The 23,947-nt window shown below is 42.4% G+C and overlaps 2 protein-coding genes across 7 annotated transcripts; one reads left to right on the top strand and one right to left on the bottom strand.

Annotated features, from left to right (window-relative positions):
• Positions 1-667: 667 nt before the first annotated feature.
• necab1 (N-terminal EF-hand calcium binding protein 1) lies at positions 668-16,516 on the bottom strand. 3 transcript variants are annotated; one of them, XM_061759275.1, is made up of 13 exons: positions 16,396-16,516; positions 10,709-10,733; positions 9,542-9,650; positions 8,612-8,637; positions 8,279-8,376; positions 6,685-6,821; positions 4,896-5,017; positions 3,787-3,866; positions 2,944-2,991; positions 2,684-2,796; positions 2,026-2,103; positions 1,652-1,743; positions 668-1,066 (listed from the first exon to the last, which is right to left on the bottom strand). In XM_061759275.1, the coding sequence occupies exons 1-13, from the start codon at positions 16,399-16,401 to the stop codon at positions 1,038-1,040; spliced, it is 963 nt and encodes a 320-aa protein (XP_061615259.1). In that variant the 5' UTR covers positions 16,402-16,516; the 3' UTR covers positions 668-1,037. The 3 variants fall into 3 exon arrangements, with proteins under 3 accessions (XP_061615259.1, XP_061615257.1, XP_061615258.1); XM_061759273.1 differs by lacking the exon at positions 16,396-16,516 and adding an exon at positions 13,327-14,396; XM_061759274.1 differs by lacking the exon at positions 16,396-16,516 and adding an exon at positions 13,327-14,393 and having other exon boundaries at positions 3,787-3,863.
• tmem64 (transmembrane protein 64) lies at positions 14,933-23,750 on the top strand. Of its 4 annotated transcripts, none has more exons than XM_061759277.1 (4): positions 14,933-15,187; positions 15,478-16,222; positions 19,539-19,694; positions 21,083-23,750. In XM_061759277.1, the coding sequence occupies exons 2-4, from the start codon at positions 15,554-15,556 to the stop codon at positions 21,299-21,301; spliced, it is 1,044 nt and encodes a 347-aa protein (XP_061615261.1). In that variant the 5' UTR covers positions 14,933-15,187; positions 15,478-15,553; the 3' UTR covers positions 21,302-23,750. The 4 variants fall into 4 exon arrangements, with proteins under 4 accessions (XP_061615261.1, XP_061615260.1, XP_061615262.1 ...); XM_061759276.1 differs by having other exon boundaries at positions 15,283-16,222; XM_061759278.1 differs by having other exon boundaries at positions 14,939-15,069; positions 15,283-16,222.
• Positions 23,751-23,947: the final 197 nt, after the last annotated feature.

The following is a 23,947-nucleotide window of genomic DNA, read 5'->3' as shown; positions in this document are numbered from 1 at the left end:
AAAGTGTCATTTTCTTGTTTTAAAAGGCGTGTGACTTTTATAAACAAATAACATAACGTAATATATATTTTTCAGAATATATTTACTGAAGCAATTCAAATAACTCAAGCTTAAAGGCTTAGACTTAAATTTCTTTGCAAAATTCAATGTGTGGATGGGTGATGATCATTTTTTCTTATTGTATTTTTGTTTAGTCAATTTTTTCCCTACAGTTTTTACTTACGGAATATTTGGCCTTTTAATATTTAAAAATATTTTTGTATTTTTTAATACTTTACAATTTACTAATAATTAATTTTTGTATCTAATATTTTCTATTTTCTAATACTTTTGTTTACTGTTTTTAAATTTTAAGTTTTTCATGTTTTTTCCCCAGTTTTTGCATGTCTGTTTGTATTTTTTGTTTTTGTATTTTCGGTTGAATCGTTTGTCCAGATTTTTTAAGTTTTAGAATCAAATGGTATACTTTGATCCAATATTTTTTCCTTTTTTTTTTTTAAATATTTTTGTTTCACGTTTTGTTTTTTTTTAAATGGTGAAAATATTAAAATGAGAATTAAAATGGTGAAAATAACCTGCAGTACGACTATCTGTCACCAGATGGGGACAAATGCATCCACTTGAAGTTCGACAATAAAAGAAACAACACACGACCTACACAACAATATAGCCTTTCTTTTTTTTATTTGACGTTTTTCAAGATTTATTAACGGTATATACGCACAAAAAAACGCAGTGATGTGTTGGAATAATGTATTTCATATAATTATATGCTGCTACAATGTCTGAAACTCGTGCCCAAGGTGCAATGACGTCAGATCACTAGAACGTCAAGAGGTCATTGTTTTTGTTTTTTTGTTTTTTTTAGGGTATCATCAGCACACATAAACACACACACACACACACGCTGGCTAAAATGCAGCTACATATTTCATACAAAGAAGAAACCGTGGAAGTAATTAATTATGCTAATCATTATGACGTCATACGCTGTGTGTGTGTGTGTCTGTGCACCAATTGTGAGTGACGGGCTGCTCTCAGTTGTTGTTGAGGACCCACCATGAAGCTGAAACAGACAGAAATGTCATTGCAAAATATATAAATCATTACATATTTGTGTTTGTATAAAAATATAATTTTGATCTAAAATAGAAAGGTATATTGAGTGTAAAATTCGATAAATAAGAGAGCAAATAAGACACAAAGTAATCAAAATGGCAATTCATTAAAAATGCTATTAAGTAAATGAAAATGTAACTGAATAACAATGACTAATAAAAAGTCAATAAATGACTACAAATTCAATAAAATAATAAAAAATATCCAGTAAAACTGCTGCTCAATAACTGAAAAAGGTCATGAGACGTAAATCGTTTGGGAAATGTATAATTATTTAAGCTATTTCACTGGTTAATTAACAAAAAACAATTCAATAATACATTTACAAATAATAAATACATTACAATAATATGAAACCAAAAAATGTAAAACTTTGATGGACATTTTCAAATTTTGAAGGACAATGAGGACAATTTGAAAATGACCCCCAAAATATTGGAGAAAGGACATGGCACGCATCCATTCACAGACTCGACTTCAAAATGCGACCTGACAATATGGGTCGAATGAAATGAGGCGACGTGATCGGTACCGGGGAGCAGCATGGTGGTGACGGTCTCGGGCGTCTCCAGGAAGTCCACGTTGGCCCTCTGGAAGGTCTTGCTGTAGTTGCTCTGCAGGTGACTAGACGAAAAGATGGTGCAGATCAGAGAGAGAATGATGCCTCGTCTATATCTGCAGACACTAAACCGCACAGTGGCACTTATGAGTTTTAGGCATGAGCTTCAGACTTTCTGCCACTAGATGGCGGCAAAGACATTCGACATCCGGCCCCCGTCAGTTCACGCGGTTACCTCGCCGTCAAAGCTGTTGTGTTTTGGCCTCGCGTTTTTCCGATGAAAGGTCAAAGGTCGCAGCGTATACGCAGGAGGGGGGGGGGGGGGGGGAGGAGGCGTGGCCACTTACTTCTTCCACACACTGTTGTGCTCCCAGAATTCGTAGAGGATGAAGCGCGACTCGTTAGCCAGCCGCTGAAGGGCCACGCTGCAGAAACAAACGAGGCGTGCGCGTTGTCGTCATCCGGCAGTCTCAACATCGTGTGTCAACATTCAGCAGCATCATCATCTTCATCATCATCAAGCACGTTACATCACATCCCCAAACATGCTGACGTCACGCCTTTCTCAAGCGTGAACGCGTTGCAGCGTTTTGCGTGAAATGTCGGAGGACGCCGGAGGCTGCGGCCCCTTGTCCAAACTCGAAGTGACAGCGGACACACAGAAGGAGGGAGGGAGGGATGGGGCGACGTCGGGCCAACGAGTGTCAACACGTTAATGGTTGTCGAGCTCCACTCGTCGTGAGCGCTTTCGTGCATTACGCTGACATGCTGTCGTACGATTCTTCCGCCAACCGTCGATTGAGGATCGGATCTGTCATTCGTATCCACCCCCCGCTGATTCATTCACCCATCCACCATCTTCAGACCTAGCTACCAAGCTGTCCATCCATCCACCTGCCCATCCATCCATCATTCCGTCCGTCTATCCGTCCGTCCATCGACCAACGTATCTATCATCTACTCATCCATCCACACATTGGACAATGTGTGTGTGCGTGTACTGACTGTAGACATCCGGTCTGCGTGGTGGCAGCCTCCATGTAGTTTCTGAGCGCCACGCGGAACTCCTCCAGCTCGTCCTCCAGCACGGTAAGCTGCCTCTGCACGATTAGAATGTGCTGTCCACACACACACACGCACGCGCACACACCACCGCGACATTGTGTTCAAGACAGTATGGTCGCCGTGACAACCACACATCATCATCCTCATCATCACACGAGTCGAGAAGCAGCCACGAGGATGAAAATGTTGCGAAAACGCACCAGCTTGCTCTCCGGGACGGCGTCTTCAACGGGCTCCAGACGAATCTCCTGCCAATAAAAGATGAAAAAATAAAAAAATAAAAAAATATATATATACAGGTTTATATATGATATACATATATACAATGAAATAATTTGTATTTTAAAATTAGGTTTAGAATACAATTATATTTTATTTTCAAATTGTTTTTTTAAAATATATTTTCTACGATTATAATATAATAATTTATATCAAAATTAACTTATATACAGCAATTCTTATATATTAATAGTAACTTCTATAGTATTTTTATATGAAATTATTCTTTTAAATAAATACAATACAAATATTTACATTTTACCATTTTTATAGTAAGTTATTTGTATTCATGTTGACATTTTATTTCTAAATGTTTAATATTTATTTATTACTTATATTTGTATGTTTTACATTTATATATATGAACCTATTTGTATCAATAGTAACTTATATAAAAAATGAGCATTTTTTAATTTTGATGAGCTAAATTTCACCTTATTTTATTTTGTTAATTGTTACTATATTCGATTTTTGTAATTTTGTTATTTTATCGTGTAAAATTGTATTTGATTTCTCTCACCGCCCTTTCTCTTCCATTTCAATTGATTTCTATTGTTTTTAGAGCACATTTCTAAAAACAATTTTTTCATATTTCCCGCCTATTTTATGGACATGTATACATGCGTTGTCTACATGGGCGTTTGTCATTTGTTCGCGTTGTTCCGAACGTGCACATGCCGTAACTGGCGGCTACAGACACAAACAGGGAATAAAACCCAAAAAAGGGAGCGATGGTCCAGTAAGGAGGAAGAAGGAAGAAGGACCTTCCGTTCCAGGCGGTCGATGAGCTTCTGCAGCCTGTTCACCTGAACCGTCCAGTGGCTCTCCTCCTCATAAACACCTGCTGGGGGAAAAAAAAAGCATGGAAACGAGACGGGACGAAAAGATTCCACTTCGGCGACATATATGGACCACTGATTATTTCTCTGCTAGCTTCTCTGGATCATGTGCAGCTCTAGTCGCCCCCCTGCTCGCATCTCTTCTGGATCAACTGGCTGCCTGCTAGCACCTCTTCTGGATTGTCTCTAGAATCTCTTTTAGATGGTGTCCAGCTGTGGTAGAACCGCGTTTCTAGATCAGGTGCAGCTCTAGTAACCGCCCACGGGCATCTCTTCTCAATCGGGTCCACCTCAGGGAGCCACGTGCTTCCAGTTCTTCTGGTTCCAGTCGCAGCCTGCAAACACCTCTTCTACATTGGTTCCAGGTCCGGTAGCCACTTTCTTGCACCTCTTCTGGATCAGACAGTCACCTGTCAGTCACAGTCTTTTCTAGATTGGGTAGCTGTCTATGAGTAGCTCTACGCAATCAGGTACAACTCTAGAAGCCATCTGCCATCATCTCTTCTGGATCCGATAGATGCCTGAAAGCACCTCTTCTGCATGGGGTCCAGGTCTGGTAGCCACATTCTTGAACTTTTTCTGAATCAGGCAACCACCTGCTCGAATTCTTTCTAGATTGTGTAGCCACCTGCTAAGCTCTTTTCTAGACTGGGTAGGATTCTCCTAGCATCTTTTTTCCCCCAATCAGGTCCAACTATTGTGGCTTCCTGCGAGTACTTCTTCTAGATTGGATTCAGGTCTGGAAGCTGGTTTCTTGCACCTGTTCAGAATCAGGTACTAGTTGCCTGCATGGATCTCTTCCGGATCAGGTAACCCTCTGCTCGCATGTATTCTACATACCAAATATTGATGAGACATCTTTAGTATGTCTTCTACTGTATATGATGTCTAGGTCTGGTGCCTGCTGGAAAGGGTCCAGCTTTGGTCCCCAACTGCAAGCACATCTTCTGGATTAGGTCCAGCTCGGATCTGCTAGTTAGTCTATTGTAAAGTATCTAATTGTGTACCTAAAGAGGTGGAGAGCGTGGCCTCACCTGAGTTCACGAGACTCATGATGGGGTTGTTGGGGGACAGGCTGTTGTTCCTCTGGAGTCTCCGGTTGGAGCGACGGCCCGACCACTGGATTGACAAAACCTCCGGCTTGGCTGGACCTTGTCTGTAGGGACAAACAGCTTTTTTCGTGATCAACATTCACCCCCAAGTGTGTTCCTTTATTTTATAACGTAAACACTGTCAAAAACGGTGTTATGATGAATTCATTAGCCGGCGACAAGCGAGTCTCAGCGGCGGTTGAGCACGGGCGGAGGTGCTAATGGCCCCGTTTGTCCGCCCACGCCGTCTTATTCCAGGCGACAAGCTTTAATTGCCCGAAGACTTGAGATCCAAGCGAGACTCAGACCCGCTTTAAGCTTAAGTAAAAAAAAAAAAAAAAAAGCTAAAAGCAACAAAGAGGTTTTGGATGTTAGATTCATCACACGTCTCAAACTGACCGCGGAAAGCAATTTACAGCTACTGGTGTCCTCTCACAAGTACACAGCTGTCGCATTCGGACTCGCCAAGGGGGAATTTTCACCCAGTTCCGAGAAGAGGGCCAAGAAATGCTCGAGGAAGAAGGGACGCAGCTCGGGGGGGCGGGGACCCTCACGGTGACATGAGAGCGAAACTGAGAGGAGATGTGAGCGGTGACGGCGAGAAAAGGAGCAGGACGTGGTGAAGTGATGTGGAGCCATCATACGTCAAACGCGCTGCCTTCAGCCACTCATCAGGCATTGAAACATAACTGAAGTGGGGAACCATTTTACCAGATTGAAATAGGAAACATTTTTGATCACTGAAGTGGGAAACAATATTTGGTATTATTAAGTCCAAGTATTTGTTAACTGAAGTAGGAACTGTACTGGTACTGTAACTAAAGTGGGAAACATAGCGGTAACTTAACTGGGAACCAAATTTGGTAACTGAAGTGGATACTCAATTTAGTTAATTAAAGTCAGAACCATATTGTGTAACTTACAGTGAGTGGGAACCATTTTTGGTAGCACAAGTGGAAACCATATTTGGTAACTTGAGTGGTAACCATATTTGGTAACCGAAATGGGAACCATATTTGGCAGCCAAAACGGGAATCATATTTGGTAACTGTAGTGGCAACCATTTTTGTACACCAAATTGAGAGCCCTTTTTGGTAACAGAAGTGGGACTCACATTGGGTAACTGAAGTGTGAACCATTTGTCTTTGCTGAAGTGTGAACCGTGTTTGGCTGCTTAGGCGGGGACTATATATGGTAGCTTAATTGAGAACTATGATTTAAGTGGTAACAATATTTTGTAACTGAAGTGGGAACCAAATTTGGTAATTAGTGGGAAGCATATTTGATACCTCCAGCGGGAACCATACTTGAGAACTACAGTGGTAACCACATTGCTAAATTAAATGAGAACCATTCGTGTTAGCTTAAGTGGGAACCATATTTGGTAGCCAAGGTGAGAACTATATTAAGTAACCTATTTGGGAACTATAAATTTTAAGTTGTCGTAACCATATTTAGTACCTTAAATGAACTCAATTCTATTTTTTGGAGCACTTAGTGGGAACCATAAATGATTAGAGTGTTTGGTTGCATCTAAATGAAGATTTAGTGGTTCACTTATCAACAACTGCGGCCCTTGAAGAGATGAGCTGGGATCTGCTGCCATGGCAACAGTTTTAGCGAACGTGTCGCTCGATACCGCGCCGACCTTCATGTTTTACTTCTCTCCATTTCAAAGGACCTCACGCATTCTCCCCGCAGGAGGTCACATGTTGAATAACGAGGTGCTCACTTTTCTCGGCGCGTCTGCTCCGCCGTGGTCTCCATGGCGCACTCCAGCGAGCTCTGGAGCGACTGCAGCTGATTGGTTGTCTCCTTCAGCAGGAAGCGAGTCACAAACTGTTCCAGGTGGGTGGACTCCTGATAATCCTGTCAATCACAAGGAGAACAAAAAAAAACAACCAAAACAATAATTAGCAATACAATAATGAGCGCAAGGGAGGACGGGCGTTTGACACGCCGACTCCCAGTCACTCAGCGTCTCATTAAAGTCAAGCCCACGGGATCGGAATTCATTAAGTTTCATGAGAGTCCAGATGCCGGGATGAAATCGGCGACGCATTTAGCGTCTGAAGGAGCTCTGATATCTCAATCGTGATATCTGCAGACTACTTGGGAACCATTTGTGGTAACTGAAGCAGGTAACAATATTTGGTGCATAAAAATAATCATTTTAAAACGATTGGTAACATAAGCGGGAACCACATTTGGTTACCTAGGTGAGGGCCACATTTGGTAAACTGAGTTGGAATCACATGTGGTAACTTAAGTGGGAACCATATTCAGTCACTTAAGTGCGAATCAAATTTGGTACCTTAAGTGGGAAGCACATATTGTAACTCGAGGGGGACTTAATGGAGTAACCCAAGTATTTGTTGACTTTGGTGGGAACCATATTAGGTAACTGCAGTGGGAACTCTGTTGCTAACTTAGGTATTTGGTATCCTATCCGGGAACTATGAAGTCAGTGAGAACCACCTTTGTTTACTTAAGTGGGAACCATATTTAGTAAGCTAAAAAAAAAAATTTGCCTAGTATTGATGATTAGTCTTGTATAGTGGTGTTACTTTTTTTTAATGTGTAAGAAGCTCAACTTGACACGTGGTAGCCAAGTATTGCTGTGCATGCGTGTCGATAGAGTGGGCGTGCTTACACGTGCGTGCGTGTTGAACATATTGCCGCTTTACATCTTCTTCCAGCGCCCACGCGCTCGCGCAGGAATGCACATATACGAACCCCAAATACACTTAACACAAATGCAGCATGACGCCGTTTGAATGCACAACACCGACACACACACACACACAAACTCACACGGAACGTAAACATGATCTCACACAGCACTGCTGAACAATCACATTTTGGAGCCTACTACTAAATATTACTTCCTACTTCAGTTACCAAAAATGGTTCCCACTTACAGTAGATAACCTTAAATGGTTCCCCACATCACTTATGGAACGAAACACTTAATAATATCAAATATTGTTTCCCACTTCAGTTATAAAAAATGGTTCCCCACTTCAGTTAGTATGCATGGTTCTCACTCAGGTTACCAAATATAGTTCCCAGTTGTGTTACCAAATATGGTTCCCACTTCAGTTACCAAATAAGGTTCCCACTTAAGTTATCAAATATGGTTCACTCTTTGGTTACCAAAAATGTTTCCCACTTCAGTTCCTAAATATGGTTAAATGACCAAATCTGGTTCCCACTCTGGTTACCGAAAATGGTTCCCACTTCATTTACGAATATAGTTCATACTTCAGTTAGCGAGACAAGCTTTTTGGCTGCCCAATTTGTGTTTGAAGCTCAACCCCCCCCACCTTCTTGGTCTTGTCCATGGCCTTTAGTACGGACACGTTGAGGTCCTCCAAAGCGGCCAGGACGTTCTTGTATTCCCCGAGGTGCTGCGAGAAGTACTCTTAAAAGAAAAGAAAACCAAGAAAAAGTCAGTCTTTTGATGTCCACGATTGTGACACGCTGGCTGCAGGTGCTGGTTGGAAATAGCGTCAGCGGCGCAGCCTTCGAGGACCTCGGTCGGCCACGCACGGACCGTCGCATCGTTTCAGCCGCGCGCTCCCCGGCCGACTTTGTCTAGTCGCGTTTGGACGTGATAAGACAAAAAATAAGACAAATATAAAATCAGGTTAACTTACCACAGAGTTCATCTGTGTCCACGTTGCTGCGGCGCAAAAAAAAAACACACACACACAGACGCCGTTTGAAGGAATCACGGCGGCACACGCACAGTTCCTAGAAAATGTCCATTTCAAAAACTACCAAAATCGAATTTAAATAAATGCAACTAAAAAAACAATCATCAAATCAAATGAAGTCATAAAGAAGTCATAATAATTCAACGGGCATTGTGTTGCGCCTTCTGGTGTGTGTACCTTGGCCACGAGGGGGCAGTATAGGAGATATATGATATCGACATGAAGAAGACGGTCACGACTGCTCCGTAAGTTGCAGTTATAAAAGTCATTTTTGCAGAGAATAAAGAATCTATGACTGTGAGAAATGTTATCTTGTCTGACTGCGTGTGTTGCTACGGCTTTTGTTAAAAAAAAAAAGCTGTTTAAAGGGATAATAACTACCTTGATATCAGTGCTAGTTTTGTTAGCCCATCTAAGGCGTTTCGCATTACGCGTTATCCTGAAGCTAGCGGACTTTCGTAAGACTTTGGACGGCTTGTATCTCGAAAAGCGCGTAAGTCCGGTCACTTGTGAGTTGAGGTAGCACATAACACTTCACTTATCTGACAATATTTGAACCCATACCTCGCACCCATTATTAAAAATCGAAAAAATGCAGACGGGAAGTCGCACGCCAACAAGCGCACAACCACACACACCAAAACACAAGCTCCCTTCTTGGTGGAGGTAATAATAACTACCGGAGAGGTTCGTTCGCGCGCCCGTTTTCTCCTGACGCCTCTGAATATTTCATGCGAGCTGGCGTACTTGTGATTGAAAGATTCAGTTCAAGCTTTCTGATTGAGCCTGCTTGATTTTGTATTTTTTTTATCCCCCCCACCCCCTCCCCGCAGTGCTCAAAGGTGCGCTGGACTGATGACGGCGACTCACTCTGTGTGGTGGGTGTCGATGGCGTGGAAGAGCTCCTTGAGTTCCTCTGGCGTCAGGACGCCGTCGGAGAAATAGGCCTTGAACTCGTCGAAGGACAGCTTGCCGTCGTCTGGGGACGGAGAACAATATTCAATCGCTGCTCTGCCTTCGACAGTCTAATACATGTGAACGGATAAACATGGAGACGGTCACAACTCCGCAGTAAGCTGCAGCAATATTAGTCGTTCTATGCAGAGGATAAAGAATATGCGCCTGTGCGTGTTGCTCTATTGTGCATATTTGTAATGTTTGTTTTTGTATTAAACGTTAGTTTTTCACACATATGATTTTGCAATTTAATTGATGTTTTGTATTAAATATAAAAGGCATATTGTTAGCATATTGTGGCCATAATTTGCGAAAATTAAAAAAAAAAAACAATTTGGCTAACAATATACAAAATATACAAAGGAAGAAAAAAAGCACCTTGCGTCTTATATGGTGAATTAATTTACACGCATGATTTCACTGGTCTGTATGAAAGCACATGTCGTAAACAGCGCCGTCTTCTGGACTTCATGAGTTAGTCACACGCACAATTTTGCATTTCGATCGGCGCTCTGTATTATATATAAAAAGCTATGGCAAAAGAAAAGCGCCTTGTTTATCACACATGATCATTTCCTAATAAAGGAAGCAGTCCGTTTTACACCCTCGAAGGCGACAATTAACACGCAGCGCCCTGTGGGACGGGCACAAATGGCGATTTTAGAACGTGAAGAGAAACGAAACAAAACGACGACAACGACGTCCTCGGGCAGCTCCAGCTCCTTGTCCATTTTCCTTTTTATTTGTAATTATGTATTGAATTTTTTAATGTTTGGTATTGACAAATATTTTTATTTTTATAGTGTATATATATATCTTTAATTTAAAGTTTTTTTTCTCTCTCTCTGTATGTTTTAGGGACAGCGACGCCGTTCCGAAGCCTGCACGCCCCGCACTTGTAAGGCTCCGAACTATTTGCCAATCTTTCTTGATGAAAAGCTCCCCGCCGATGGGTCTGGTCACTTTGCTGTCTCCATGGAAACCGACTATCAGCGGGGAATCACGATCAGAATGTCGCTCTCGCCACAAGAACAAGAAGAACACGAGACCAAGAAGAGGTGTCGGGAAAAAGATATTTACCATTTTTATCCGCACGTCGCAAAATCTGCAAGACACAAAGAACAAAAAAACTGGTGACAAATCATGAAAGTCGTGTGTGTGTGTGTGTGTCATCGATCACACGCCCAAAGCGGCGCATTATTCAATTATTGATGGCGGTGTCCCACATTGGAGATGAAAGCGGGATGACCACGTCGCCTTTGAACACATCAGTCACTCCGTCGGGAAAATGACGTCGCCCGCTCCGGTGACGCTCGCTCATCGGCCACAGGTTAAAAAATAAATAAAATAAAAAACTGCTATTCAGCTAGGGTGGGATAATTTTCCATCCCATATCGACGTCATGCCCCCTCCCCAATCCTCCTGTGACTTGACTGGTGATCAGTCGCTAACTTGTCTTCAAAGTTGACAAAAACACATACAGTGAGTTTGGTGGGCTATTGGTAGTGTAGTGGTTCACGCAGCTGACTTTCACTTTGCTGCCTCGGGATCAATTGACACTCAATTCCTGCTCAATGACCTGTCGCCTCGCTAATGATCACTTTCTAACTTTCTATTGGATGTTTACAAAAACACATTTGGTGGGCTATTGGTAGTGTAGTGGTTCACGCAGCTGACTTTCACTTTGCTGCCTCGGGATTAATTGACACTCAATTCCTGCTCAATGACCTGTCGCCTCGCTAATGATCACTTTCTAACTTTCTATTGGATGTTTACAAAAACACATTTGGTGGGCTATTGGTAGTGTAGTGGTTCACGCAGCTGACTTTCACTTTGCTGGCTCGGGATCAATTGACACTCAATTCCTGCTCAATGACCTGTCGCCTCGCTAATGATCACTTTCTAACTTTCTATTGGATGTTTACAAAAACACATTTGGTGGGCTATTGGTAGTGTAGTGGTTCACGCAGCTGACTTTCACTTTGCTGCCTCGGGATTAATTGACACTCAATTCCTGCTCAATGACCTGTCGCCTCGCTAATGATCACTTTCTAACTTTCTATTGGATGTTTACAAAAACACATTTGGTGGGCTATTGGTAGTGTAGTGGTTCACGCAGCTGACTTTCACTTTGCTGGCTCGGGATCAATTGACACTCAATTCCTGCTCAATGACCTGTCGCCTCGCTAATGATCACTTTCTAACTTTCTATTGGATGTTTACAAAAACACATTTGGTGGGCTATTGGTAGTGTAGTGGTTCACGCAGCTGACTTTCACTTTGCTGGCTCGGGATCAATTGACACTCAATTCCTGCTCAATGACCTGTCGCCTCGCTAATGATCACTTTCTAACTTTCTATTGGATGTTTACAAAAACACATTTGGTGGGCTATTGGTAGTGTAGTGGTTCACGCAGCTGACTTTCACTTTGCTGGCTCGGGATCAATTGACACTCAATTCCTGCTCAATGACCTGTCGCCTCGCTAATGATCACTTTCTAACTTTCTATTGGATGTTTACAAAAACACATTTGGTGGGCTATTGGTAGTGTAGTGGTTCACGCAGCTGACTTTCACTTTGCTGGCTCGGGATCAATTGACACTCAATTCCTGCTCAATGACCTGTCGCCTCGCTAATGATCACTTTCTAACTTTCTATTGGATGTTTACAAAAACACATTTGGTGGGCTATTGGTAGTGTAGTGGTTCACGCAGCTGACTTTCACTTTGCTGCCTCGGGATCAATTGACACTCAATTCCTGCTCAATGACCTGTCGCCTCGCTAATGATCACTTTCTAACTTTCTATTGGATGTTTACAAAAACACATTTGGTGGGCTATTGGTAGTGTAGTGGTTCACGCAGCTGACTTTCACTTTGCTGCCTCGGGATCAATTGACACTCAATTCCTGCTCAATGACCTGTCGCCTCGCTAATGATCACTTTCTAACTTTCTATTGGATGTTTACAAAAACACATTTGGTGGGCTATTGGTAGTGTAGTGGTTCACGCAGCTGACTTTCACTTTGCTGCCTCGGGATCAATTGACACTCAATTCCTGCTCAATGACCTGTCGCCTCGCTAATGATCACTTTCTAACTTTCTATTGGATGTTTACAAAAACACATTTGGTGGGCTATTGGTAGTGTAGTGGTTCACGTACAGTAGCTAACTTACACTTATGTATTTTCGACACCCATTTGAAATAAAAAGAAATTCCCTCGACGACAGTTTCACCGATCGTCACGAAATTCGGCGGAATTGTCTATCGTGATAAGACACACAAAAAAGTCTCAAGGGCCTGTGCCCGAACTCGAACAAGAAGTCAGCCATTTTGGTTTGAAGAGCCGACCATGGCATTCGCCCAAATTGGCCCTAATCCGAACACACACACACACACACAATACACACACACGCACAACACACACTTATGGAGTCATGCAAATATCCTAAGGTGGGCATAGTAAGTATGATTTTAATGTCTTTTTTTTTTCTTTTTTTTTTTTACCTTTCATGTAATATTTGTTTTAATTGCAGGCAACCAAATTATTAAATTTCAACTCAACAACAACATAGCTAAAAATAATGATCTTTTTTATTATTATTTTGACATTCATTGTGTTTTGTTTGGTTCGTTCTATGGTTGTCTACAAGGCATTTGGGAAAAAAAAATATCTAAGTAAGGAATATTCTACTTACATCAATGAAAATGGACATTCCCTTTTTCAGGTCCGCTTGGACGCCAGGCTCCTCGCACACAGTTGCCACTTCCTCTGAGCAATCCATCATTAAATGATCAAATATTGTTTGTTTTTTTTCCCCCTTTTGAACGTGAGTGAGTGAATGAAGCTGTGCTCTGCTCGTCGTTGTGTTTGTCGCCGGTCACAAGCGACCGCTCTGCAAATCGTCAAGTGGCCGGAAATAACACAACACCACTTCCGTTTCGGATAAATGTTCTCATTTTAGCCATGAACAAGGAACTCAACCGAGGCCAAATGAGCTATTTAGGCCGGTTTATCAAGATAATTCAGGTCAAAACATCTAAGAGTTTATTAGTTGTACGTTTTCAAGAGGAGCCGTCCCAATTGGCAACCGTTAAAGGTGAAAATATCTTGTATTTTGAAAGCAGTACATTCAAATATCCGGTTATCTCATGCTAGCTTGATGGAAAAGCGGCAGCTTGTTGCTGCGAAATCTGTGGAATCCGATGAAATGTTGACTAATTGAATATTTTTAGACACACTTTTATGGTCTTTATTGTTTATGTCGACGATTTTCTGACAAACTCCACTTTATGCTTTTTTTTTTCTCTCTCTTGCTACGTTCACAGATGAGGTACTAGGTATTCATAATTCATATTATTGTTCTTTTCACTGGTTTATTTCATTTTTTGGACATTTTTTCTTGCTCAAAATCCCTTGGGTTAGTGTAAAACTTTTTGCTACGGTGGCCGAGAGGGCTCCTAATGACCAACATTGCAATTTTCTTTTGAAAGAAAACCTTGGTTCATCTGATAAAAACACAAAGAAACTCAGAAACACGACTCCAAATTTATAATAAATGTTTGCGCAGTGGGGATTAGGTGATTAAACTGTACAATAGCCCCATCTAGCGGATGTTTGCGATAGTACACATAGCTCCATTCATCCATTTTTTTTCAAACCTTTTTCACTGTACCACAGTAATGACCAACATTAAAATACAGTAATGTAGTAAGACTTAGTATTTATCACAAACGAGAGAGGTTTAATTCCGAATGTATATATATATATATATATATATATATATATATATATATATACACATTTTTTTTGTGAGCCACTGTAACATTATCCATTTTGAACATTAACATTGCGTTTGGGCGTAAGGAAAACAAAATGCTTAATGCAAAGGAGCTTATCAACATAAAAAAAACCATAATAATTAATCCGCGATAGCACATAAAATGATAACGTTGCTATTTAGTTCTTAGATAACGAGAGTAAATATAAAGAGTTATGTAATACAATTCTATTTACTTAGTGTGTTCAAGAAGCATGCTAAATACTGTACTGTACTGAAGGCTAGGTTGGGGATAAAAGCTAAACGTCGTAAATACATATTCATAGTAACGCAAAGTATGTCATTTATGGCGTTACGAGCGTTAAATAAAAAACATAAGCGCGTTCATTCTGCTTATGTGGCAGCAGTAAAGTTGACAGGTGAACGAGACGCGAGGATAACGCGTCGTGGACAGGTCTCGCGATGCCCGACGGGATCGCTGTGATTGGCTCGCCTGGCCCGGAGAACCGAGAAGAGGAGGCTGGGGCAGGTCACGTGGGCTTGAGTAGCTACTTGCTTGGCGTCTGGGGCACAAAACAGCACCGCTTACTGGCACTTGGAGCAAGAACAACAAGCAGCAGCAGCAGCGGCGAATTGCGCTCTTATGTGGACGACAGAAATGTAAGCGAGCTGTAAAGAGCGTGTTTGGTAGTATTTGAGGGGCATTTTGACGAAAACGGAATGAGACGGTGGCGAGCCAGCTAGCCGCTAGCCGTGCTTTGATTGAACACAGGACGGGGTGAGTGTTGCCTGATAAGTTTCTCCACTTTTTTTTTTTATTTTTTATTTCCCCCCCGGCCCCCCTCACTTCTTTGGTTACCGTCTGCCGCCCAGTGACCGTGCCATGATCCCGCAAAGGTGTACGAGCCGCGGAGCTGGGCGACGCGATGACGTCACTTTCGCCACCGCCTGCACCTGAGATAAACTATATATATATATATTTTTGTTTTGTTTGTTTTAAAAAAAGCAGGACGATTCATGTTTCGCGTTTTCCGCAAATGATGTCGGCGAATTCCACTTTGCGTCCAGTATGAAGGAAAGCCGAGCCGGTTGGTGAAAAGGTGTGACGTAAGCACCGCGCCCCCTTCCGGTAGGAGGGCCAAGCATGTCGCTGTCGGCGGCCCCCCAGGGCGCACAGCTGCTCGCCAAACTCGCCAAGCACGCAGCCGGGAGGGCACACATCCAGCTCAACCGCTGGCTGCACAGGAGCGGCGGCGGAGACGAGTCCGACAAGATGGACCTGCTGGCGTGCGTGGGGGACACGGACGGTGACCCCGAGGCGGCGGGCGAGGTCGGCGTCGAGTCGCGGCACCCGTGCTTTGTCACCCCCTTCTGCCTGAAAAGTGCCCTCCTGGCGTGCATGCTCGCCGGCCTGTGCTTCTCCTCGGTGGCGCTGGTCCGCCAGCACCTCAAGGACCTCCTGCTGTGGACCGAGGGCCTGGACAGCCTGGCGGGGGCGCTGCTCTTCGTGGTGGGCTTCATCGGAGTGTCCTTCCCGTGCGGCTGGGGCTACATCCTGCTCAACGTGGCGGCCGGCTACCTGTACGGCTTCGTGCCGGGCGTGGGGCTGGTCATGGTGGGCGTCCTCGTCGGCACTTTCGTGGCGCACCTGGTGTGCAAGCGGCTGCTGACGGACTGGGTGCTGCGCAAGGTGGGCGGCAGCGAGCGGCTGAGCGCCGTCATCCGCGTGGTGGAGGGGGGCAGCGGACTCAAAGTTGTGGCCTTAGCGAGACTCACCCCCATTCCCTTTGGACTCCAAAATGCCGTTTTCTCCGTGAGTAACCCGACGACGCCCCGACGCGCTTCTCACTTTGCTTTCACTTTATTTTAAGGCCATATCGTCCAGCCCTAAATCCAACGCTTTCAAAAACCGAGTCGCAACTCCACGAGCATCATGTCTTAATTCCACGCGAACTTAAATGTTTACGAGGCGGCAGTAGTACATACGATCATCGTAGTGAGTTGTACCACTTCGAGAAAGGAGCCAGAATGACTTCATTCTCTTATTCCGTATACGATCGCTCTGGCATCACGTTGAAGCGCAGCCCTGCTCCTGACCTTCGCACACCACGTGATGAATGTACACTCACTGATCGCTTCCAGTCCAGAAGGTCAAAAGCCGTCAGTTTCGCGTTCCTCCGATGTGTCGGTAAACGGGAGCGAGTGAAGAGTTTGAGTAGCCAGAAGCCTCCAGAGGAGGACTGCTGCTGTCATCGCCGTCTCCGATTTCAGCGCAATGTACAGCAGCACGCTTATGTACTTGCCTTTCATTTGCCCTTTTTTTTGGTTTGTTTTTTAAAAGTCAAGACAGTCGCAACTAACGGGCCACAAGATACCGGAGAGAGAGAGATAGATACTGCTTGCCGGTTTAGAGGATTTTGACCCATTTTTCAGGACCCACAGAATATTGTGATCTGTGACAATATAAGCACCCAACCTAGCAAAAGAAAGTGTAGGCTCTCATTTTTCACGAGAAAAAAGTTTGTTTCTCGCTTTTTTTTTTTTTTTTTTTTTTCCCGTTTTACAGTAATCAGCAGTATAAGATGTTTTGGTTTTGCCAAAATTGCCCCCTAATCTTGATCTTCAACTCAAAGGCTGTGCTGAACTAAAAGCCCAAGCGATGCGGCGCCGCCATTTGCGGGGATCTGTTAGTCATTCCAGTGGCTGACACAATATTGGCAAAACCCATTGTTCCGTTTTGTAGCGGCCTGGACGGGGAAAGATGACTTGAGTGTTTTGCTTTGCGAGTGTACACAGGAAACCAATGTAGTTTTTATTTTTTTTAATTGGAAGTCATTAGGGGGATGTAGTTGTCCAGTAAATCATTTATTGCCGTTAGAGATAATTAGTGTTCATAATGGCTGTAAAGTTTACCCCCCCCCCCAGCCCCCACCCATTCCCTTTTGTAGCTTTGGGAACAAATCTGGGATGAAGCGAATGAATCCAGGGCAAGAAACGTCCAGAAGTGGCGAGCGTGAAAGGCATTCGGCGCTCGTGGCGGCAAGGAGTCGAGCAGCTTCGGGGCAGCAGCGAACGCAGCGTGCGCGTGCTAGCGACTCACTCGTCCCAGTAATCACACGCCGTCCGCAATTGTACTAAGGCGCACAAGGAAGACTTGTTCGTCCGCTCTGCTCCCTCACTCACTGGCAACGCACGACATCGCTGGAGTATTCCACGTCGCAGTTCTGGCGAGCAGATGTTTTTTCATTCCGCCTACTTAGCTTCTACTCGTCGCCGTCATTTTTATCACCGCCGGTGAGTTGTCGATCCAAGTCAAAAGGTTGGTACGCAGCTCACAACGGCAGAAGCGGCACAAAAACAAACAAACAAACAAACAAAAACATGTTTACACAATCAATCAAAATGATAACATTGCCTGAGAATGACAAAAAGCTGAGCCATTTTGGTTCAAGAAGCCATTTTGGGTGAATTCCCGACTTCTGCTAGGGAATTCCAACAATTGAGCCACAGGACTCCGGGACAGATGGGCGAAGCTAAATTGCAAAGAGTTTTTTTTTTTTTTTTTTTTTTTCTTTGCCCATCTAATGTTGGCGGCGTACGGCATCAAAGATCACTTGGAGGATTTGGAAAATTTGAAACACAATTTGCCCCAGACTCCAGTTTCAGCAATTGACACAAAATTGGGTGGACATTTCTATCCCGACGGGACGTATGGAAAAGTCTCAAGGACCCATGCCTGAAATTCAACGTTTAGCTTGAAGCAGCCATTTGGGGCAAATTCCCAGTTGCTAACATATTCCAACTAGGGAATTTGCCAAAATGAAGTACTTATCCTTGACAGATGGGCGAGACTAAATTTGTCAAAATATTAGCAGAGCATGGCGGCAAAGTTAATTTTGAGCATTTGTAAAGTTGGAAGAAAAAAAAATTCAGCCCCTGACATCAATTTCACCAGTTGACACAAAATCGGACGGGGCTTCCTGAGATTAGGGAATTTGCCCCAATGAGCCCCAGTGACAAGCGGGAATTGCCATAACGTGGAATATAGCTCAAAGTTGATGTCAACATTGATATTAGCGTAATTGGTTATCTTCAAGCTAATTAACTTAATAGTGCAAGCACGCTATAATCACCCCAACATGAACATTCTTTTATGTCGAACAAGACATCATTACCCGACTGCGAGAATCGCACAATGAGAACGTTTTAAAACCAGTTTTGCATTCCGTCTCCCACACGTCAACATTGTTTGCTCAACTTTCGAGAAAGACCCGTTTGAACGCGGGGAAAGTTTGAAAACAAAAGAAAAGAAGATGAGGAAGAATCCTCGCTGGCACGCATGCATCGGCGTGCCTGACGACAAGAGAATAAATGCGCTTTGGCACATCGGGGCGTCTCGGGGCGGTCGCGTGGCGCCTGCACGCTGCTATCAGCCGCAGTGCAGTCCAAGGTCACGCACACACAAACACACAAACACACTTATGTCATCACTTCATCAAGTCCCCCGCTCTCGGCTCGACTTCGACTCCGATGCAAGCTGGACTTTAGCCGACACGTCATCAGAGACCAGATGCTACCTTTTTGATATTCCACTATTTTGGCTTTTTTTTCCGTGGCGTTCCTCATTCGCTCCATCAACTGTCACCTTTTCTCACGATCGCGACACGTGCGCTTGTGTACACCCTTCGTATTCCTACTCCGTTCAGGTTCGAGGTGCCTTGTTTGACATTTCTTTTAACTCGTACCAGACGTGACCGGTCAAGATGCACCGCCTAAAAGCTGTGCTGATCTCAAATCCGAAGCGACTCAACGGCGCCATCTACTGGCATCTGTTAGTCATTACAGTGCTTCACAAACCGGAATTTCACGGACAAGCTGGCCGAGTGGAAAAAACAGTTGTAGATAGTGTGTAGACGTTAGGAAGTCAACAGTGTTGGTTACTACCTGTTATGTCGCCATTATGGCCGTTTAGAGTCAAAGCGAATTTGGATTGGTTCACGACCGCCTTTGTACTTTAATGCACAACTGCTCGGGTGTTCATCCGATTGCTGTGAAATTCAAGTGCTAAACGGGCAAGCTTGTGATCACGTCCCGCTTGTTTGGGTTGTCGTTCTTCGTGTGCTTTCCAGATCACAGACGTGTCCTTGCCAAACTACCTGGTGGCGTCCTCGGTGGGCCTGCTGCCCACCCAGCTGCTCAACTCCTACCTGGGCAGCACGCTGCGCACCATGGAGGACGTCATCGCCGAGCAGAGCGTCAGCGGCTACTTCGTCTTCGGTCTGCAGGTCAGTCGCACACTGTGAAACCACAGTCTCTTAAAGAAGACTTGCTTACACGGACGGTTCTCCCGAGAAAGAGGCCGAGCGTGCTCGCTTCAAAGTGTTTGTCGCTCCCAGTCGAAGTTTACTGTAAACTGACACATCACACAAAAGAGAATTAAAAATATGTTCAACCAAACCATATAATAATAAAAGTTCGCTAGCATAATACGAAAATATGTGAAACGCCATAGACGGGCTAATGGAGATAAGCATCGATAATTTCTGTAGAGAAGCAGCTCAATAAATTAGAATAGCATTGAAAGCGTAATTGTTTTCAGGAATCAATTCAAAATTTTAAATGCATTTATTGTATAGATTCACTACACAGAATGAAATATTTCATGATTTTTTTCCCAATTTTTTTTTTTTATCTATGTACAGTGCCCCCCTGTATACCCGTGGTTGTGGATTTGTGAATTCACCTACTCACTGATTTTTATTTTAATTGCGTGGGGAAACTTTGCCTCTTTAAATATATCCTTCCAGCAATGTTGGACCACACCTGGCGGTCGGAAAACACGTCTCGTTATCTCATGCGCCGTGAATGTCACAAACGTTTCCTTTGTTCTGGTCCTCGCGCCTCCTAAAGAAAGATTCTCACCTGCCAAATGTGCAGTACGTCTGTTTGTTTTGTATTTTTATGGTCATGTTTCCAGAATAAAGTCGTCACGAGGTGTGAAGTCTCATTATGGTTAAAAAAAAAAAAAAAAAAAAAAAAAATGCAAATTTACCATGAGAAATGTATTTGTTGGAATGTGACGCAAGATGAGCAATCATGTGAAAATAAAGCTGTTTTTTTTTTAAGGATAAACATTTTTAAAAATGTAATATTCCAGGAATCAAGATGTACATTTATGATGAAAAAAGTCATAATATTACAAAGAAAATCGACTTAACTAGCCTATAATATTATGAGATTAAAATTATTGCAATATTACAAAAATAGTTGTACATATACGAAACGGGTATTGTACAGTGGTGGTAAAAAAATCTACACACCCCTGTCCAAATGGCCGGTTTTTGAGACTTTAGAGGGAAATAAAAATAAATAACTTTAATAAAGTGAAAGAATGTAGTTGCACAAGTGTGCACACCCTTTTGTAACTGGGGATGTGGCCATGTTCAATATTAACCAATCAACCGTTCAAAGTGCCTCTTGATTAACCCCAAATAAACTTCAGGTGTTCTAGCAGGCTTTCTGTTGCCATAGGCGCTACACTGAGAGAGAGGAAGAAAAAAAAAACCTCACTTTTACTTTTGTTTCGAAGTACATTTCAGTCTGTCTTTTTTTTGTTTTTTTACTTTGACCTAAGTACAAGAGTCGAGCGGGTCCTTTTACTTTACATTTGCAGATCGTGATCAGCATCGGCCTGATGTTCTACGTGGTGCACCGCGCTCAGGTGGAGCTCAACGCCGCCATCGCCGCCTGCCAGATGGAGTTACGATCGTCGCGCATGAACGGCTTGTCTTCGTCGTCCTACTCCTCGTCGTCGTCCGCCGCCGCCGCCGCCAACCACGACGGATTCACGTACTGCGGCAAGCGGACGGCGGCCATCGTCAACGTGGTGTGACCTTGGGCGCCGCCAACACGGACCAATAGCGTTGGACTTTGCCCCCGCAGGAAGAAATGGTACGTTAAATATTATTTTTGGGGGATTCAAGATGAAGGGACCCTAAGAGATGTCAATGAAATAACACGTTGAATGTTGTTTTTAGTGTCAAACGAATGGCCACCTATGCACCTTCTTTCCTACGACGTCGGGTTCGCTTTGTGTCGTCACCGTGAAACAAAATGTAATAATAATGTTAATATTAATAATAATGACACTAATAATAAGGGCATTGTTCATATTTTGGTATTTTGTAATTGAATCCATTTTAGTTACATGTCTTACTTTTGGGATGGTGACTCTCTCCGATTGGTTCAGACAGAAAACTCAGGAATGTTGGAAATGTGCAAAGAGAAACCTTTCCGGTCAATTAACGTTAAAAACGTGGATTTAATTTCACGTGGTTAATTTCTACGATGAGATTCATGTCCTTTTTTTTAAAAAAAAATTTTAACGTAAGAGTGCGGTTCATCCCCGAATGTTGGCGAGAATGTCGGAAACGAAACTAAAAATACACAATGAAGCGTAGAGGAGCTTTTGATGTTTTTTACGTTCCATTATTTCCTTGTTTAGTTCTTTTATAAATAACATCAAGCGACTGGAAACTTGGAAGGCGTGTTAGTGCCATCATGAAATTATACGAGAATAAAGTCGTAGGACATAGTTGTGAATGAGAGAATAAAGTCATATAACTTTGTGTGTGGGGGGGCAAATTTAGAAATTTATGATGAAAAAAAGTTCCATGACAAGAATTTTGAAAGTTGTAAATTTAGGTGAGAGATTTCTGAGTCTTAGCTACTGTACACCAGCATTGCTACGTGGTCATACATTTACGAAGACGAGTTGTAATATTACACGAATAAAGTCAAAAGTCCTAATATTAGGAGAATAACGTTGTAAACTTACAAGAGCAAAGTTTGTAAAATCCTGAGAATAAAGTTAGAAATTGGGTGAAAAAAGTCGTCATAATTTGTCATTTTATGACACTCATTTAGGGGCCTAGCTAAACTGAATTAGTACCAGAATAAATATGTAAGTTTACATGTTATGAAGTTGTGAATATTACGAGAGGAAGTTATGAATTTAACCGGACAAAAGTCATTATTTCCGACGATTAAATTGTAATTTGACGTGAAAAATTTTATACTCCGAATTGTCGTTTTATGAAACAATTGTATGGGCCTAGCTAAACTGCAATATTATTATTCCTATTATATATATATAGTGTAATTAAAAAAAGATAGTGCCAGAATAAAGTTGTCAATTCACAAGGACAGGTTCATTACAAAAATAAATGTTCACGTTGACAAAGTTGAAGTATTGTGAGGATATCGTAAATGTATGCGCGGGGAAAGAAATCCCATTGAATTGCGATCATAGCTTAAAGCTACATTGGGGAAAAAAAATCGTAGAATTTTGAGAAGAAAGTTTATACAAACGTTGACTTTTTAATTAGAGAAAAAAAATGACTTTAATCTCCAAATCCCAATGAATTCTGTGACATTTGTGTTCTTTTTAAGTTCAATTTCAGTTGCACCCTAATATTGCTTCTTTGGAAAAAAAATACTGGACACTAGTTTGCACTTACCTGAAAAACTACATCTTTTGTTTTATTTTATTTTTGTGGTACTTTCCTGACGACAAGCTGACAATCAACATGGACAAAAAAAGAAACGATGAATGTGCAAATAAGCTTTTTTTTTTTAATTATTATTTTTTAATTGAGTATTTTGTCTGTGTTGTGGAAGACACACAAGGGCTCCTACATGAGATATCCATCTTTTACTTTTGTGCTTTTTATTTATTTGATTGCTGGCTGGTTGAAGGGGGCCCCTTTCGGTCTTGACTTTAGCAATAAAATTTGCTTAGCCCAATGCAAAAAAAAAAAAACCATAACATTAATTTGATAATGCGAATTAGAGAGGGCGCCCACATTCCCGATTTTGCGTTACAGCGTTTGCCTTGTTTGCATCCTGCCGCCTCATGAATATTAATGAGCTGCGTGATGTCGCAACAATTTGTGAGCAGCACACACTAAATATAAAAAGAAAACAAAATGTATTAATGACTTTTTTTTTTTTTTTTATTGACAAGTGCAGACTATTTGCCGATGTGTGATTTTTGGTAGTATTTACGCAAAAAAAACTTTTGGAGCTGGGTGAAAGCGATGAAATTAGTGATGCAAAGGGAAGTCGACGCTTCCGTGGTCGGTATTAAGTGCATTACTGTACACACATGCTGTATTTTCTTATACACAGACAATTTAACAGTGCATATATATATATGTATATATATATACATACACACACACAGTACAGCGCAAACATACGCGGATATTTATGAACTGCGTGATGCTTTGTTCAGTGTTATTTATGAGACCGACAGAGAGATTAAAATGGCTTTTATGACACTCTGCTTCACTTTTTTGTTTTATTTTTTTTATTTACTTACATTCAATACGATTAAGAAATATTTAAAAAAAAAAAAAAAGGTTAATACACAAGTCCAAAGAAAAGGAAGAACGCGATAATCGATCAGTCAAGACTGGGAAAAAGTTTTGTGTGTGTGTCACTGCGTTGATGTTCAACAATTGAATTTGACGCACTG

The sequence above is a fragment of the Phyllopteryx taeniolatus genome, chromosome 21, assembly GCF_024500385.1.
Source record: "Phyllopteryx taeniolatus isolate TA_2022b chromosome 21, UOR_Ptae_1.2, whole genome shotgun sequence".
NCBI lineage: Eukaryota > Metazoa > Chordata > Actinopteri > Syngnathiformes > Syngnathidae > Phyllopteryx > Phyllopteryx taeniolatus.
Note: the sequence above shows the minus strand (reverse complement) of the source record. Positions and strands in the feature narration are given on the sequence as shown.

Excerpts from the sequence above, each read along its gene's own strand:
- necab1 (XM_061759273.1), bottom strand. The coding sequence starts at position 13,416 with ATGATGGATTGCTCAGAGGAAGTGGCAACTGTGTGCGAGGAGCCTGGC. Across the intron at positions 10,734-13,326 it reads GAATGTCCATTTTCATTGAT|ATTTTGCGACGTGCGGATAA; the intron begins GTAAGTAGAATA and ends TGTGTCTTGCAG. Across the intron at positions 3,867-4,895 it reads CATGAGTCTCGTGAACTCAG|CAGGTGTTTATGAGGAGGAG; the intron begins GTGAGGCCACGC and ends TTTTTCCCCCAG.
- tmem64 (XM_061759277.1), top strand. The coding sequence starts at position 15,554 with ATGTCGCTGTCGGCGGCCCCCCAGGGCGCACAGCTGCTCGCCAAACTC. Across the intron at positions 16,223-19,538 it reads TCCAAAATGCCGTTTTCTCC|ATCACAGACGTGTCCTTGCC; the intron begins GTGAGTAACCCG and ends TGTGCTTTCCAG. Across the intron at positions 19,695-21,082 it reads ACTTCGTCTTCGGTCTGCAG|ATCGTGATCAGCATCGGCCT; the intron begins GTCAGTCGCACA and ends TTACATTTGCAG.